Here is a 15,981-nt window from a genome sequence, read left to right as displayed (position 1 = left end):
GAGTGAGGAAGCCGCAGCTGTGTCCGCAGCCGCAGTTTGTGCGCAGGGCTTGGCAGGAGCTGTCTGGCCGTGCAGTGAGTGTGCCAGGCGCTCCCAGCCGCGCTGCAGCTCCCGCACTGCGCTGGCCGCTGGCTCGGCCGCTCCGCTCCGCTGGGCAATGTCCCGAGCAGGGCTGTGTGGCCGTGCCGGTCCGGGCCGGGGCTGTCCCGCTGCCGCCGAGACCAGCGCCTGTCGCTCGTGCTGTCACCGTCGGTCCAGCCCCAGGCGCTTGCGGATGAAGGCGGCGATCAGGCGCTGCGGCCGCTGCTGGTACTCCCACAGCACCTCGTGGGACGCGCGGATCTGATCCCCTTCCAGCCGGTCCAGGAGCGCCACGCACACGACAGCGGCTGTAGAGGACGGAGCGCCGTCACCTCGCGGCCGAGCCCAGCCCCGCCGCCCTGAGGGCCGGGCAGGAGGCCCAGCTCCGCAGGACCGGGGAGCCTCGGCCCCGCTGCCCTGGGCTCTGCCCCGGGCTCTGCCCCGGGCTCTGCCCCGGGCTCTGCCCCGGGCTCTGCCCGGCAAAGCCTGGCGCGGCAGCACCAGCACGGACGGATGTGCTGTAGGGCCGGGAGAGGCGTGAGGGCAGCTAGTTTTGGTTTGTCCAACACGCACTCAGGCCTTCTAATGCACAGTTGCGTTTTATCGAGCTACAGAATTTGCCTTAGTGTCCTTTTCTAGTTAAAATAATTAAGAATGCACGTTTGGCCTTCTGGCACCGAACAGGACCCTTAGAGGGTGTTAAGTGAGTGCAGGGGGAGGTGGAAGCGACAGCACTCACCTTTGAGGCCACACAGTCCACACAGGGCAGCAAATGCCGTGGACTCCATTTCAATATTCCTCACACCAGCATTATAAGCCCTCCTTAAGTATTCCAACTTTTTTTCACTGGAAAAAGAGCATAATGCACCATCTAATCTTCCCTGACCTGGAAAGGAAGCGAGAACTGTCACTGTTGGCTTACGTGGGGTCATGGGGCACAAGGCGTAGGTACAGACGGGAAGTCCAGCAGTGCCCATGATCTGTCTGAGGCCCACAAAGTTTTCCTGTGAATAGCTGGTTAACTCCTATTCCCCGCAGTGTTCAAGCCAGCGTGATGTGTCACTGTACAGGGGAGATAATGCCGCGGGTTTCAACATTGGTGGAAGCCCGAGTCAGCCCACAGGTGTGAGGCACTCCGGGATGCTGTGCTCTGTGGGAACAAGCCATTGCCACTCCTGAGGTCCATGCTGCACATGAGCTGTGAAGGTCTGCCAGGTTAAATCCCAAAAATGCCAAGGGACTGTAGAAGAGGCACAAGAAGCTGTGCAGAATGGAAGCATTGAGGACAGGAAACCCCCCTAATGTGGGTTTAATTTTTCTGCAGGGGCTGCTGTGGATGGAAGCTGGAACTGCTCGCAGAGGCATTTGTGGTGCAGGTGGCACTGGCGTTCCCCTCGTGCAGCTCCAGGTACCCCTGCAGGCAGGACTGATACTATGTTCAGTGTGGGCAGGTGTGGACACCCATCCTGACCCTCTCCTCTAAGCCCTCCAGTGGCTCTGGCTGTCCTGCTGTGCACTCAGAGCAGAGCTGTGCCCGTGCAGCTCCTTATCTCACACAGTGCCTGAAGGCCTTTGTGCAGGCATATGCTAACCTGCAGCTGGGCCGACCTGGAACGGCCCTTCAGTTTGTTGCTGCTCCTACTTTAATCCTCTCAAACGGCTTTTTGTTTAAATAAAACATGGACTTGAGCAATACACAGATGGCCGCATCTGCAAGCAGATCTAAAGGTTTATAAATAGTGCTCAGATTATTAATTCTTCATTTATTACATTTCATCTACTCTGCAATCAGCATTTAATTTTGCAAAGGAAATGGTTGCAGAGTAACCAAAGTTTGTTTATGGAAATCTCACAGACAACCTAATGTTTTCCGAGTGTTTGGTGGCTCTGGAGTGACAATCTTGCTGTAGAGAACAGCTTGGTGGCAAACTCAGCAGGGTGCAAACAGAACTACTGTGTTTTCCAAGGGTGCTCCCTGCTCTGCCTGGGCCCTCAGCACCAGATGGGTCTCTGCCTGCAGCCCTCCTGGGGCCTGGGCTCCCTGGATAGCTTTTTCCATGTAAGAGTGGAAAGACTTGGCATTATGTGTGGTGAGGAAGGACAGACACAGAGGGTTTTACCTTCATAGAAGTCGTAGGTGCACATGGTATGGCCGACGAGTGTGGGGAAGTCGGGAATCTCCCTGCTGCAGGCAAGTAGTTCCTCTGCAAGGTCCTTGTCCAGCTTGGTGCTCCTCACCACCACATCATCCAGCACCACCTGCTCAAAACGTGGCTGGAAGGAGGAGTCCACAGCCATGTCAGAGATCACAACAGACCCAGCCTCGATCCCTGTGAAAATGGAAGCTGAAGCTGCCAGAGCTCATAACACCTGTGTCCTGCTGCCAAACTTCAGCATGACAGGAAAATCTCAATAGATCTACGTGTGCTTGCAAGGCTGTTCTTTTCAGTTAGTAAAGCAGATGTCAGAGAATAATTGAAATTCATGCAGTAGCACAGATGTACAAGTAAAATGTACAGAATCAGCACAAGATAAGTGATTGTGGAAATCTGCTGAGTGACAGGGTTTTAGCTGCTTCTGGCTTGCAGAGATCATGTCCCCCCTACCAGCTTGTGCAGGCATGAGCAGCACCACTGCCCCAGCCAGGGATCACAGATTCATTTGGGTCACCACTAACCCATGTTTTCTGTTTGGAAAATGACACATGGCTGCAGCAGATCCAAGGCCTTCATGCCTTGAGAAGTGAACGTGTACTCTGCCGAGCCAGTCACTACAAGTTTTCTGGGTTTTAACCCAAAACAAAATACCATGTTTGATATGTAGAGACCTGACAAAATGCTCAAGTTCAGAACTGCATGACCTAGTGCTGAGTGCTTTTTTTGATAATAGCTGTTTTGCTCTGAAGAAAGACTATGAATCGCTTACCTAAGCCTCCAGAAGTACCAATACGTATAATAGTAACGTCCCGGCATTTTGCATGGTGCAGCAGTTTGATCAGCTCATGAAGCATGATGGAAATGGAAGGGATGCCCATCCCATGCTGTTGGAAGGAGAGAAAAGAGAAATGTCAGTCCCCATGAGGCTGCAGCAGGTGACAGGTACGTGACTGCAACAAGCTCAGGGTTGCCCTGATGATGTCAACAGCCACTTTTTGGGAGGGAGAAGAGACACCCTGGTTTGTAACCTGTCCAGGTTGTCTAACCCTCTTCTTCTCCCCTTGATGCTTTAAAGGCTCTTTGTGTCAGTAGAGCTGGTGTTCCTCCCAGGGGACCCTGTGCAGGCCCACTGATGGTGCCTGACATCTGAATGCTCCAAGACCTTCCCTGTGCATTGCCAGTTCTTATGCCACATGCTGACTCACTCTATTGTGTCCTGCTCAGGCTCTGGGAGTGGTGAGTTTCAGTGAGGGCAACCTGAGCCTTCATTTCTGGATGTGCCTTCCAGCCTGTCCTTGCCCCATGCTGGAGCATCTCTGCCACATTGCTGGGCACAAAGGACAATGGAAGGGTTTGTGTTCCTTGGTTCCTTTAGTTCCTTCCTGAGGGACAAGCTTCAGGGTCAGGTGTTTGCTGCATGACATGCAGGCTGCCTGTCCCTCTTCGTGTCTCACATTCCCTGCACCTCTGCCCTTCTGTCCCCAGCACCTGCCCGACTGCTGGCTCCCCACTGCTGGCACTGGCTTGTTCTCATCCTCCACGGACTGTGCTGCCCGACTCCCTTCTCTGCTGCTGCTCCCCAAGGCTGGCAGCTGTTCTGCAGGCCTGGAGCTGCTGGGGCTTCTGTTGCATCTGCTCAGTGTTCCCTTGCTTGGTTGTCTGTCTTCTGCTCCATTGCTAGACCAACATCCTTTTCGTAGTTTAACCTTTAAGTACAAAAGGTGTTTGGTGCTGTGGGGTTTGGTTTTTCCTCTGGAAAATGCCTCATTTTCCTCTGGAAAATGAAATCTTCAAAAACCTGAAGGAAGCACATATGGAAGCTCCGTTGATTAAGGTACACAGCCAGTTTTTGTGTTGCTTTGTCTCCTTTCTCTTGGCTGTGAGACTGGTGCTCTGTTTGCCTTGTATCATGTTTTAAATATGAAACCTTTTTGCATGTTGTTATTCTGTAACATCAGCCTGGCTTATTCACCAATGCCTAAAAAATTTATTCTCATTGTAAATATTCAGAGCAGGAATCTGTGTTCCTCCCCGTGTATGTTTGAGCTCAGTTGTGTTTTTAAGCAACTTGCAGAAATGTGATGTTGGCAGCTGCTCCCCATGATGCTTCTCAGGGTGGCCGTGTGTGCTGCCCCATGTCCCCTTCTGCACTGACCAAAGCTGGTGCACAGCCTCAAGCTCAGCAAGGGTTAGCTTCTGGCTGTGTCACTGCTACTGCCAGGCTGGGGAACAGCAAATCTTCTGGGGGTTCTTCCCCTTGGATACACTCAGATTCCTTCAGGCTTTTCCCTTGGTCAGGATTGGTTTGGTTTTTCCAGAGGGATCAAGTATGAGCTCTGCTGCCTGAGTGATTCCATCTTCCATGAATGACATTTCAGACTAATCTTGTGCCAAAAGAAATGGCATCAGGACCAAGCCTTTGGGTGTGAGTGCTCAACACAGCCTGTGTTTGTTTTTCCCTTTGTTCAGTGCCAAAAATACTGCTCTAAAAGAATAATGGATGCTAAGGCAAAGTTTTTAGTTTAGAGCTTGTATCAACATAATATTCCCAGCAATATTTCATAGCTTGTGTGTGGTGAGAAGTGGTCTTTGCCTCCCAAGCTGAGCTGAGCAGAACATGTGCACGTCTGTTGTTAATGCAGCACTTTCCAAACAGAGAGTGCAGGTGCTGGGGAATACTATTCAAACAGAAGCTGCTTTGCCATGGCTCAGAGGTTGCCCTGGTGGTAGTGGCTGAACAATGAAAAGAGGAAGAAAGCCTGCCAGTGGGTGTTGGGGGAGGTAGAGGCATGTGAGAGAGAGATTGTACCAGCCCCATCCCTGTGGCCGGGGCAGATGGACCCCACGCTGTCCGGCTGCAGGACCGTGCCGGCAGCCCCTGGGCGCGGCGCAGAACTCACGCTGACGGAGAGCACAGGCCCTGCCCGGTACATGGCGTAGCGGTCTGACCCCGCGCAGATGTCAGTCACATCCTCCCCGGCACCCGCCAGGCCCAGCTCCCGCTGCATGAACTGTGCAAATGCCCTCATCCTGTTCGGGCTGCCGCCAACGCAGACAAACTGCAAACAAATTACCATGTGTTGGTACCTAGCTAGAACAAGTACTGAGAGTCAGTCTGAATGTGGCAGTGGTGGCTGTGCCAGACATCTTCCTGGAGAAAGCAGCGGGATGCCACTTCCTCACCGTCAGTCAAGGGACATCAGAACAAATGAGGGTCCCAACACCAGGAGTTAACACAAAACCCAGGCTGTCACTCTGGCAGGGTGGTGACTACCCTGGGTCCAGGCAGCCGTACAGCTGCATGTACTTGGGTATCAGTCCTAGGCAGGAAAATCTAAAATAATTCAGCAAATTTAAGCTGTTAGTATCCCCTCTGATAGCAAAGCAAACCCAGATGTTGGAGGAGCTCATAGGTTAATTTATTCTATGGACAGTGCTGACTGCAATTAGTGAGCACTGCTGATGGCACAGAGGCCATAAAGTCAGGGAGGAAAAAGGACAAATTTTACATATTAAAGGAAAATATGCTCCCTGAAGGTAGGCAGATGAGTGTATGGCTGCAAGGGCAGTGCTGCTGATCCTGCTGCCAGGACGCAGGGCAGCAGAAGCCCACACTGTGCTGTGCCAGGTTGCTCCAGCCCTGGGCACTGAGGCTCTTCCCCCACACGACTGCGGAAAGGCTCTGGTTTAAAAGGGAAGAGGATGCCATCATGACAAGATGGTTTTGACAGCAGCTCTCAGCCAAAAATAATACGACATACTCCTTCCCTTGTCTCCAGTAGATGATGATCAAGATGTTTTTGGACAAATGCTTCCTGTCTGTCCTCCAACATGGGGCTGATATAAAATCAGGTTTAACAGAGATACAGGCTTTTAAAATAATTTTCTGTTGTGATTTCTTGCCCAAAACCAAGGATGACCTCCTTGCCCAGGCTGCTTTGGGCTGCTGAGTTCCTTTGCTGAGCAGTCAGACCCCATCCCCAGTGGGAGCACTGGCAGCAGTGGGGCCCCAGCCTGGGCTGGTAGTGCCATAGGATGCACAGCTGGACAGCCTGGGCAGGGGCGGAGCTGCTGCCTCACTTTCAGACTTGCTCTTTACCTTTATGTCCCCAAACATTGCTGGCAGGTTGTGAGTCTTTGTTCCCAAGTCCAAGTGGTACAGGATGTCCTCCTCCATGGAGTCCAAGTGTGGGTTTTTAACACGGACAAGCCCACTCCTGCAGGGAGACAACGAGGAGCTGGGCTGGGGGGCCAGGCAGTGCCCACAGGGAGAGGGACAGGCAGGACAGGGCACAGGGCAGCCTGGAAGCTGTTGTGAGGGTGCACACAGCCCTGGTGTTGGGAAAGGGATGGGACAGGCCAGGGATGAGCCAGCTCGGTGTGGTGTCAAGACAAGCTGTCTTTCTGCTGGAGGTAGCCTCTTTGAAAGATCTGTTACTATGCTGAAGTATTTGGCAAAAAATGTGTCTCAGTATCTATCGATTTTGTCAATGGCGACCTCAGGTCTTTCCTTCACAGGGTGTTGCCAGCAATGCCCAGGGGTGATGTGCTGTGCTATTTTCTATGGGACAGTTTATTAAGCTCTTAGCGAATCAGGATTTCACACTTGTCCCAAATAACTGCCTGGCAGGGTGACTGCAGATTCTGCACGCAGCCAGAGGCCAGCTTGCTGTCCCTTTCCACCTTCTGTAAGAGATGGGAAGCAACTAACTAACAATGCAGGTTGGTTTTATAAATGAGCCTTAAACGAAACCCAGAGAACATTTTTTGTGTCTTATTAAAACAAATTCAAATGTTCCCATTACTCACCCTGAGTAACCTGTTGTTTCGGTCATAGCAGCTCTGCCAGAGTCAGCTGAAAGCGATACCCCTGCCAAAAAGGTAAGGAAAACACTCCCTGTGTCCTCAGTTGTCGTGGTTCGGAGCTCAGAAGAGGTTTCAAAAGGCTCTGCAGGGGGTTAAATACCTCCGGTGCTTTGTACAGCTCCCAGGGTCAACAGCGGATGGTGTCCCCGCCCACTCTCTGTGTCTGCTTAGGTACCAAGGTTCCTCCTTAGCTGGCACGGTTTCCCCCAGATTGGCTTTTTGGGCAGGTGCGTCACTGATAACCTTGACTGGCAGCCCTAGGACTGGGGCTGGTGACCTGCTGGCCCTCTGGCCAGTGACCTTGTGCCCTTTGGCCAGTGGGTGGGCATCGGGCACATGGCTGCACATGTGCACCCTGGGGAGACGGGTTTGTCTGAACTGGATGTTGCTGTTCTCCCAACCCAGGCTGTGCTTCCTTGGCTTCCTTGTGCTTCCTGGGGACTGAAGGACACTTTCAGCTTGGACACTGCTGCGGTCCTGACACCTCTGCTGGCTGAACCGTTCTGTGGCCCCAGTAGGTGTAAATCCAAACTGTCCCTGCATTTGTCTGGGGTGCACAAAAATGGAATTTGAGCTGTAGCAGACGTCCACCCCTGCTCAGAACAGCTCCTGGACCACCAGGGTGGCCTGGGGAGGCTGATTTCAATCAGCGATGCCCAGACAGCACTGTTGGCTCTGCTGGTCCACCCAGAGACTGAGCCCATCAGGATGGTGTGTGGTCACAGGGTGCTAGTGGCAGCCCTGTGTGGGTCCTGGTCCAGGGGAGCCAGAGTGCTCCTGCGGCTGTGGGATGACTGAGTGATGCAGAAGCAGGAGGAGACTGGAGTTACTGGTCCTGCTTTCTGGCCCAACAACAGGAGGCATTGCCCTGGAAGATATTTTAGGCACCAGCTGGAGGGGCAGAATCTGGCATTTGCTGTTGACCTCTGGGAATTGTTGATGGAAGCTCTGATAATTAGAGAAGTGCTAGGTAATTAATTACTGGGTGAAAGCATATTGTGTAGGGCTTGCTTGCACTCTACATTCAGGCAGTAATGCAATCCTGCTGCCCTAATGTGGAGGGACAGAAATTGCTTTAACTGAGGCAACCTTTGCCTGGGCAAATGCCCATTTTGCTACCCATCCAAACCCTTTAAATTTCAAAACCTCATATAAAAATAAATAAACATTGCAAGCCAGTGGCCTGGGAACATGTAAATTGGATACCTTGCCCAAGACAGGGTCAGGATAGCTCTGAGAAGGGGAAGGAGCAGAGCTCTCAGGGATATTTCAGGATTGCTGGAGTCATACCAAAGGCAGGCTGGAAGGATTTCTTTGCTCTCATGATGTTCTCCCTCCCTGAATGCTGTTCACATATGCCTGCCAAAGATGACTTATTACTGATGCTCCACAGCACTCCTGAAGAATAAGGATCTGGAGACTCTTTTCCGTTTCAGAAAGCACCAGATTTCTGTGAGTGGCACAGAAAAACTTTCACTGGGGCTGCACACACCTTCTGCCTGCCGAAATCACTTGGTGTGATCGTTGCGGTTTTCCACAGAAAGCTCCATGTTTCAGGCACACAGCAGATTGTGCTGTGGGCTGCATGCAGAGCTTTGCAGTCATGTCCAGTGAGTGTTACCTGATCTGGGGCACAGAAGCAGAAGGTTTGCTGTTGTTTGCCAGTGGCAGCAGGGAATGTTCTGGGGGAGATGAGATCAGGTTGAGGCTTCCTGTGGATTCTCCTCCTTCTCTGTTCTTGTTTGGTGGAGGAATACAAAGTTCCCAGGCCCTGCACCCACCTCCAGCACAGCTGGGCAGGGCCTTCATCGGGGAGCAAGGGTTCAGCAGAATGGTGGATGGATGGGTGGACAGGTGGTCAGACAGCTGGATACCTAAGTGACCTTGCAGCAGGGCATGAGTGTTCCCACACACTGCCTGGGCTGGTAAAGCAGTGCTTCCGTGTCTCCCCTTTCTCTGCTTTCCAAGGCAGAGTGTTTCTGGGCACACCTGAAAAGGTCCACACCTGCATGGTTCAAACCATCACCCAATAAACTAATTTACCCAAGCACATGGACAACTTTTAAAATATTTTCTTATGAAAAACAGTGTTCCTGCAGAACCAGCTGGGACATCCCTGCCTGGTGGTCAGCAAAGCCCCTGCCCTGCCCTGCTGCAGCCTCTGCCCATGGTGTACATGGTCCCAGGCAGGGATCTCCCCTGTACTGGCAGTGAGGCAAGAATTTGGAGGGTGGCCCTCCTGAGTGAGCAGGGGCAGAGTCTCCTGGAGCCACAGCTCTATTTGGAATGGCAGGCTGAGAACTGGTGGGCAAGCAATGTTCCTGTGGTGTTTGTCCCTGCTGTGCCCAAGGTAAAAGAAACTAGTGTGTTCTGCTTAGGTAAACATAATTTCACCAAGGGAAATGGTTGGATTATGCTTTTGGCTTCCCAGAACTGACATTAAAGAGAAGGGACAGCAGCCACCACTGTGGCCACGCAGGTTTCAGGTCCTGTCTGGCACAGGCCAGCTCCCTGCCTGGCCAGTGTGAGAAGTCCCTCATCTTTGGTTCCCTTGTCCATGATTATTTTTCCCATGGTTGTTCTTCTTTGGATGCCTTTCAGTAAATTCCAGACTGAAGTGTGGCTCTTCTTTTCCTACCTCCTGCTTGCCATGGCAGAGGTTGCAGGAATGGATTGGAAGAGAATAACACAGAAGCATAGAATAGAATAGAATAGAATAGAATAGAATAGAATGGAATAGAATAGAAGTACAGAATAAAATCATGGAATAGGATAAGATAAAATACTAAAATAAAATGCTTTCAGTTGAAAGGGACCTGCAATGCTCATCTAGCCCAGCCCAGCTGCCTGCCTGTTTCTCTTCCTCGAAGCAGAGTGGGGAGGTGGGGATGGTGAGAAGCAAAGAGCACTGCCCCAAGTGAGTGTTTGTTTGTGCCTGATTCAGAGCTAAATCCAGCCTCTCCAAGTGCCAGGCAGTGGAGCTGTTACCATATGTGCTAGAGAATGACAAATAAAGCACGATGAAGTATACGGCAGAGTAACATATGGCAGTGTAGACAGGCTCTCGGCAAGGGAAGAGCCGGGGAGAGCCAGCGCTCCCGCGCCCATCCGACACCTCTTGTCATGTTAAATGCTATTTTAGACCAGACAGCGATGGCAGCCTGTTTGCGGCAGGGAACTCGCACCCGCCGCGTCCTGCCGGGATTCTGCAGCCTTGCTCCCAACCAGCCCCAGCAGCTTCTTCTCCAGACGGCTCGTCTCTGCCTTCCCTCCCGCAGTGCCGCTGCTGCAGCTCCCTGGAGCTGCTGATGGATGAGATATTCCAGCAACCCTGAGCTCAGCGCTGTGTGTGGCCGCCCGGTCAGGCTGGGCAGCAGGGACAGGTGGTGTCCGTGGCAGGAGTGAGCTCCTCCACCAGCACGCCCTGAGTCTGTGCTCAGCCTCTTCGTTCTGCTTCAACAGCAGAGAGCTGATCAGCATTCACAGGCCAAGGGATGCCTTGTGCAGTCCTCTAGTGATGATTCCTGGCAGTCAGCATAAGCGAGCAGCAGAAGCACCGGGGAGTGTTTTACCTGACAGGAGGAGGGCCACATGCCAGCAGCACAAAAATTTCCCGCTCCCCTTACCCGCCCTGCGCTGCGGAGCCAGAAAAGCGAACACGGGGAGCAAAATGTGGAATCTTATCAGCTGTTTGCTCTGGCTCCATGTTTTGCCTTGTTTATTATTGGTATAAAGCTGCTTTTGGCATCCGGAGCAGTCAGTAAAACACTCTCCAAAGGAACCAGGCTCCACAAACCCTCAGGGCACTCGAGTAACTGCAGCTTGTCAGGACATGTTTCCCCTGAGGTGAAGCACTGCCACAAACCCATTTATTTCGGGCAGAAATCAGCTGCTTGACATGTGTTGCTATTCAGGATTTATTCGGGAGCTCCTGATCTGCCAGTACCATGTGGCTGCACAGGAGGGGCTGAAAGCACTGCCACTCCACTGCAGGAATGTTCCTTAGAGTTGGGGACAAGTCACTTTCCCCACCATTTTCTCTCTGCAGCCCTGCTCAAAGCACGTGGGAGTCAACCTGCGAACAGGCAGGGGATCTGCTTGCCCTGCCCCAATGCTGCCAGCGCAGGCAGGGTGTCTGTGCCCATGCTCTGGGCATCCTGCCTTGCTGGGCTGCCCAGGACAAGAGGACACAAGGGTGGCAGCCATGCGTGTCTGCCCTTGCAGGTTCAGGGAGCACAGGTTGGTCCTGCATATGCGCTGGAACAAGGGCTCTGCTTGGGTTTAAACCCAGTTTCTGGTGGTGTTGGTGCTGGTTTGCTGCTGGCTTGCTGCAGGAGCAGCTGTCCCAGCTCCGCCTGGCTCCACATGGATTGCTGCTGCCCATCCTGGACAGACTCCTTCTCCAGCCCCATACAGATCTGCTTCAGCAGAAAATGTTGCTTCTGGCATCTTGCTTCTCCCAAGGCTGAGTTCCTTTTGTGCCTCCAGGCAGGATGAAATTGGAGTGAAAAGGAAGATGAACAGTGGGGCAGTTTGGCAACATGAACTTTTCATCCACTCTGGAGTACGTTCCCCCTTGCCTTCCTTCGTGCTGTTTTTTGTTCCCTTCACACTGCAGGGATGGGTGAGCTGCTCCTACCCTTCACACCCCACAGGGATGGGTGAGCTGTTGCCTGCTGAGTACCCACAGAGGTTTGTGTAAATGCCCAGTTTGCTGAGACAGAGCAGGGATGTGGCTCCAGACACCAGCTGTGGTGGGAGCAGACACAGGCTCAGTGGTGCTCCTGGCTCTTGGCACCTGCAGGCGAGGCCCTCTCTGCTTGCTCCATTCCTACCTGGCACTTCTCTGTTTCTCTGCTCTCCAGGCTTGGAATCCAGATGGTGCCTGTTTTTTTTCTTTTTCTTTTCTTTTTCTTACATAGGTATTTTTATCCTTTCCTCTTTCACTCTTTGGACTTGTGGGTGCCTGTTGCAGCCACCGGTGCCTGTAGGTGCAGGCAGGAGGGAATGCTGGGAGGAGATTTCGGCCACAATAAGGCAAATGACGCAAGGCCTGAGCACAGTTCATAAAGCCATGCTGCTTGTCAAGCCGGATCTTGTCTCAGAAACAGGACAAGGAACAATTTCCCATCAGGCAACATGTGGGGGTTTGGGTGGCTGAGCCCCAGCCCTGTGCCCCCCAAAGCTGCCCCTCCTGCTCGGCCTCCCCACATGGATGGAGTGCCCAAGGCTGGGGCAGGGCTGGAGCATGGCATGAGCTGGTCCTTGGCCCTGGCAGCATAGTGGTCTTGGTGGTAGCTGCTACATCACCTAATGTGCTGGATTTGTCAGGACCTGAGCTCATTGAGTGCAGCTGTTCAGACACTTTCCTGCATTCTGTGGAGGATTAGGGGCTTCCATGCAAGAGCAGACTTACACTGGCCCGATTATTTCAAAATGAAGCATCCAGACCCTACTTCATCCAAATTTATTGAGATGGAAACAGCTAAAGGGAATAAATGCTGGTTCCAGAGGAGGCACTTAGTTCTGCTGGTGCTGGCTCTGCATTTCAGTGCTCTGTGGAGATACATGGAAGACCCCAGCAAAACCATCCCTGCCTTTCATCCCTCTTCTCTGCACCCAGGTAAACCAAGCAGGCTTGAAGTCTGGGGTTTTTTCTTTTTTTTCAAACAATTCCTTTCCTTTTCCCTGTATTTATCATATTTTCTGTCCCAGTGTCCTTTCTCCTTCTCTTCTGGGTAGGCTGGAGAGGGAGAGTTTGTCCTGTACCCCTCTCTGACCTGCTGTCCTGCTCTATCAGCACATGAGCCTGAGCCCCCAGGCACTGGGCCAGGTCTGGGCAGGTAGAGACCATGGAGCTGGAGAGAGGTTGGAGAAGCATGATGAGGGTTAAAAATAATCACATGAAAATCAAAGTGGTTTCCTGCAGCTTTCAAGACATATCCCTGCCTTTCTCTGCAACTCTGAGGACAAAGGACCTTGATGCAAGCAAGGGATCTGGCATCTCCACGCTTCACCAAGGTTTTTAAGGTTTAAAACCACCATGCTTAGGTGTGCACACGTTAGGGAAGGGCTGGGTGGGATGGCACTGCTGGCTGTGCTGCCAGAGGAGGTGCTCAGCAGGAGCATCCCTGTGCCGGGCCCCATTGCTGGGCTGAGGGGTCCTGTTGGTGCCCAGTGGGCTCTGTGCAGGTATTGAGGCACAGGGTGGCACGACAGCCCTGTGCCTTCCTTAGCCTGTGAGTGGTGGTTATCTCTCACTGCTTGATGCAAGAGCTGTTCAAGCTACACTGCATTTCTGATATGCAGTTATACTGTGCATTTTCCATGTGCGGAAAGGACAGGATCAGAAGCAAAGGCCTGCAGTGGAGGGCAGGCCTCTCCAGAATCCTGCATTGGAATGCAAAAGCACCTCATAAGTCAGCAGAGCTTGGATTGGTCTACAGAGTGTATGAAGAGATATTCTAAAATACCTTAATTGTGATTTAAATTACAGGCACAGAGCATTAATCTCTGTCAGATAAAGCACAGGGCAGATCTGGAGCACATAAACCTCTGCCCATGTGCAGTGGGATGTGCAGTGCTGCATGTGAAGAGTGGGCAGGGATCTCCTTCAGCTCCCTGGACCCTGCTGGTGCTGGGAGGCTCCGAGGGGATGTTCACGTGTCCCACAGCCAGAGGCAGCTGCTGTCACCCCAGCCCTCCTGTCTGGTCCTTGCTGCCCAGCCCCAGCACTGACTGTGGCAGCAATTCCTGTGGTGCCCTACTGAGTGCCCAGGGAAAAATGATGGCTAATGGGAGAATTAATGATGGATTTTGCAACCTGTTTTCCAGGAGTTAATTTTCAGAGAATATTTCCAGGTGCCTTTCAGCAGCTCCTGCTCTAGACTGGAAGGAAGGAGACAGGTGCCACCTTGTGTGGAAATGTTTCTCCATGCAGCGGGCGCAGACAGAATTCCTTTCCCCCCCTTTTTTTGGTGACGTCACTGCAAACCCCTCCCTGAGGCAGAATGCAGCCAGCCTTTGCACAGCCCTTGCCAGCTGTTTAAAAGTGCACAGCAGCACGGAACCCTCACAGGGATGGTGATGGAAGACGCAGCTTGCTCAGTTACAGCAAGGGAAACACCAAGGAACAGGAGAGGGTGGGGGGGGGTGAGAGACTGGACGTGACCTGGAAACGTGCACTGGCAGCCCAGAGACCCCCTGTGTCCTGTGCTGACAGTGGAGGGTGGGATACTGCCTCTCTGCCCCACTCAGGTGAGACCCTACCTGCAGAGCTGCCTCCAGCCCTGGGGAACAACAGCAGGACATGGAGATGATCGAGAGAATCCAGAGGAGGCTACAGAATTTCTCCAAGGGCTGGAGCCCCTTGGCTCTGGACCAGGCTGGGAGAGCTAAGGGTGCTCACCTGGAGAAGAAAACGCTCCAGGGAGACCTTAGAGCCCCTTCTAGTGCCTAAGGGGGCTTTGAGAGAGCTGGGGACAAACTTTTTAGCAGAGTCTGTTGTGATAAAACAATGGGTAAACTAAAAGAGGAGAGATTTAGGTTAGATATTAGGAAGAAGTTCTTGGCTGTGAGGGTGGTAAAGCTCTGGCACAGGCTGCCCAGAGAAGCTGTGGCTGTTCCATCCCTGGAAATGTTCAATATTACACAGCAGTTTGTTCCTGCTTCCCATCTCCTGACCCAGCTCTCCCTGTGCTCTGGAGCTGAGCTGTGGTAACAGCTCTCTGCTATGCACTCCAGCACACTCCAGCGATGGTTTATCCTGCACTCCCAGAAAGGACCTGCAGACTAGCAGCCAGCTGGATCGTGCTGGGCTTACCCAGGGAGAAGGACATGAGCCAGGATGTACCCTCAGCCATGCCAGTCAGAGAAGAGCTGAAGAAATCTGGGCCCTCCCAAAGTGGTTTATTTAAATACAGTGGCATCTCATGGCACACACTGGCTGTGCTGTGCTCTCTGCCCTCTGATACACTGCTGGGTTATTTCTGTCACCTCCAGTAGTGACAGACATTCTCCCTCTGTCCTGTTCCAGCTGTCCAGAAGCATCACAGTAAGCAGCCTTCAGTTCCCTGTCCTGAGTCGATGAATTACTTGTCTTTCCCTCACCACCTTCTTAATCAGCTGTTGGAGAGGAAAATAAATTTGATACCTGGCTTTACGAGAACAAAGCGTTGAGAACTGTCCTCACTGTGGCTGGTGCTCCCTCAGCCTGTCCTCCCTATGAGCTGCTCAGGCCCTGTCCCTTGCTGCTCTGACCCCACTCCTTGTGCTTTGGAGGCATCAGAGTCCTGGTCTCTGCTGGAAGGTGTCATACAAGGGTGGGCAAGACCATGCATTCAGCACCTCCTCTCACTCCTGGATCTGCAGTCCACTCCTTTCCCCTGAATCTGCTCTCTGGGTGGGAGAGCACATGTCAAGGCTACTCTGAAGTACTTAATATGGTTTTCCAGCTCAGGGCTGGCCTGGCCACTCTCTCCAAGCAGAAGTAGCCTGTGACAGAGAGGTGCAGGTGACAAAACCCTCCTAAGCCCACATGAGGTGGAGAGTCTTGAGCGACAAATGAGAGAAGAAGACGCTGATGGCTGAGATGGCTGCTGGAACCTGCTTTGCTCCTGCAGAGGTGAGGGCTCCCTTGGTTCGACTCCAGGCAGAGAGATGTGGAGACTGCCTCAAAAATCTGCAGGCTTAAAAAATGGGATTTTTTTCTGTATTGTCTGACTGAGCCTTTGGGGTTTGCATCTCGAGCTGCTTGCTGTGACTCTAAGGATCAAAAGCCTCTCTTCTTGTTCTGCACAGCCTCTGAGGTGTCCAGTGTGTCCAGGACCTGTGGCTTTGGGATGACCAAAGCCTGTATCCTGGTGCAGGTGGATCAACC

General features: G+C 52.5%; 1 protein-coding gene across 3 annotated transcripts; it reads right to left on the bottom strand.

Annotated features, from left to right (window-relative positions):
• Positions 1 to 109: 109 nt before the first annotated feature.
• Positions 110 to 7,204, bottom strand: UPP2 (uridine phosphorylase 2). 3 transcript variants are annotated; one of them, XM_085067241.1, is made up of 7 exons: positions 7,047 to 7,204; positions 6,337 to 6,454; positions 5,138 to 5,296; positions 3,007 to 3,121; positions 2,202 to 2,411; positions 821 to 967; positions 110 to 389 (listed from the first exon to the last, which is right to left on the bottom strand). In XM_085067241.1, exons 1-7 carry the CDS (start codon positions 7,070 to 7,072, stop codon positions 244 to 246), a joined length of 921 nt encoding a protein of 306 aa, XP_084923367.1. In that variant the 5' UTR covers positions 7,073 to 7,204; the 3' UTR covers positions 110 to 243. The 3 variants fall into 3 exon arrangements, with proteins under 3 accessions (XP_084923367.1, XP_084923369.1, XP_084923368.1); XM_085067243.1 differs by lacking the exon at positions 5,138 to 5,296; XM_085067242.1 differs by lacking the exon at positions 7,047 to 7,204 and having other exon boundaries at positions 5,138 to 5,328.
• Between the last annotated feature and the right edge of the window lie 8,777 nt (positions 7,205 to 15,981).

The sequence above is a fragment of the Lichenostomus cassidix genome, chromosome 7 (assembly GCF_008360975.1).
Source record: "Lichenostomus cassidix isolate B80296 chromosome 7, HeHo_3.0, whole genome shotgun sequence".
In the NCBI taxonomy this organism is placed as follows: Eukaryota; Metazoa; Chordata; class Aves; order Passeriformes; family Meliphagidae; genus Lichenostomus; species Lichenostomus cassidix.
Note: the sequence above shows the minus strand (reverse complement) of the source record. Positions and strands in the feature narration are given on the sequence as shown.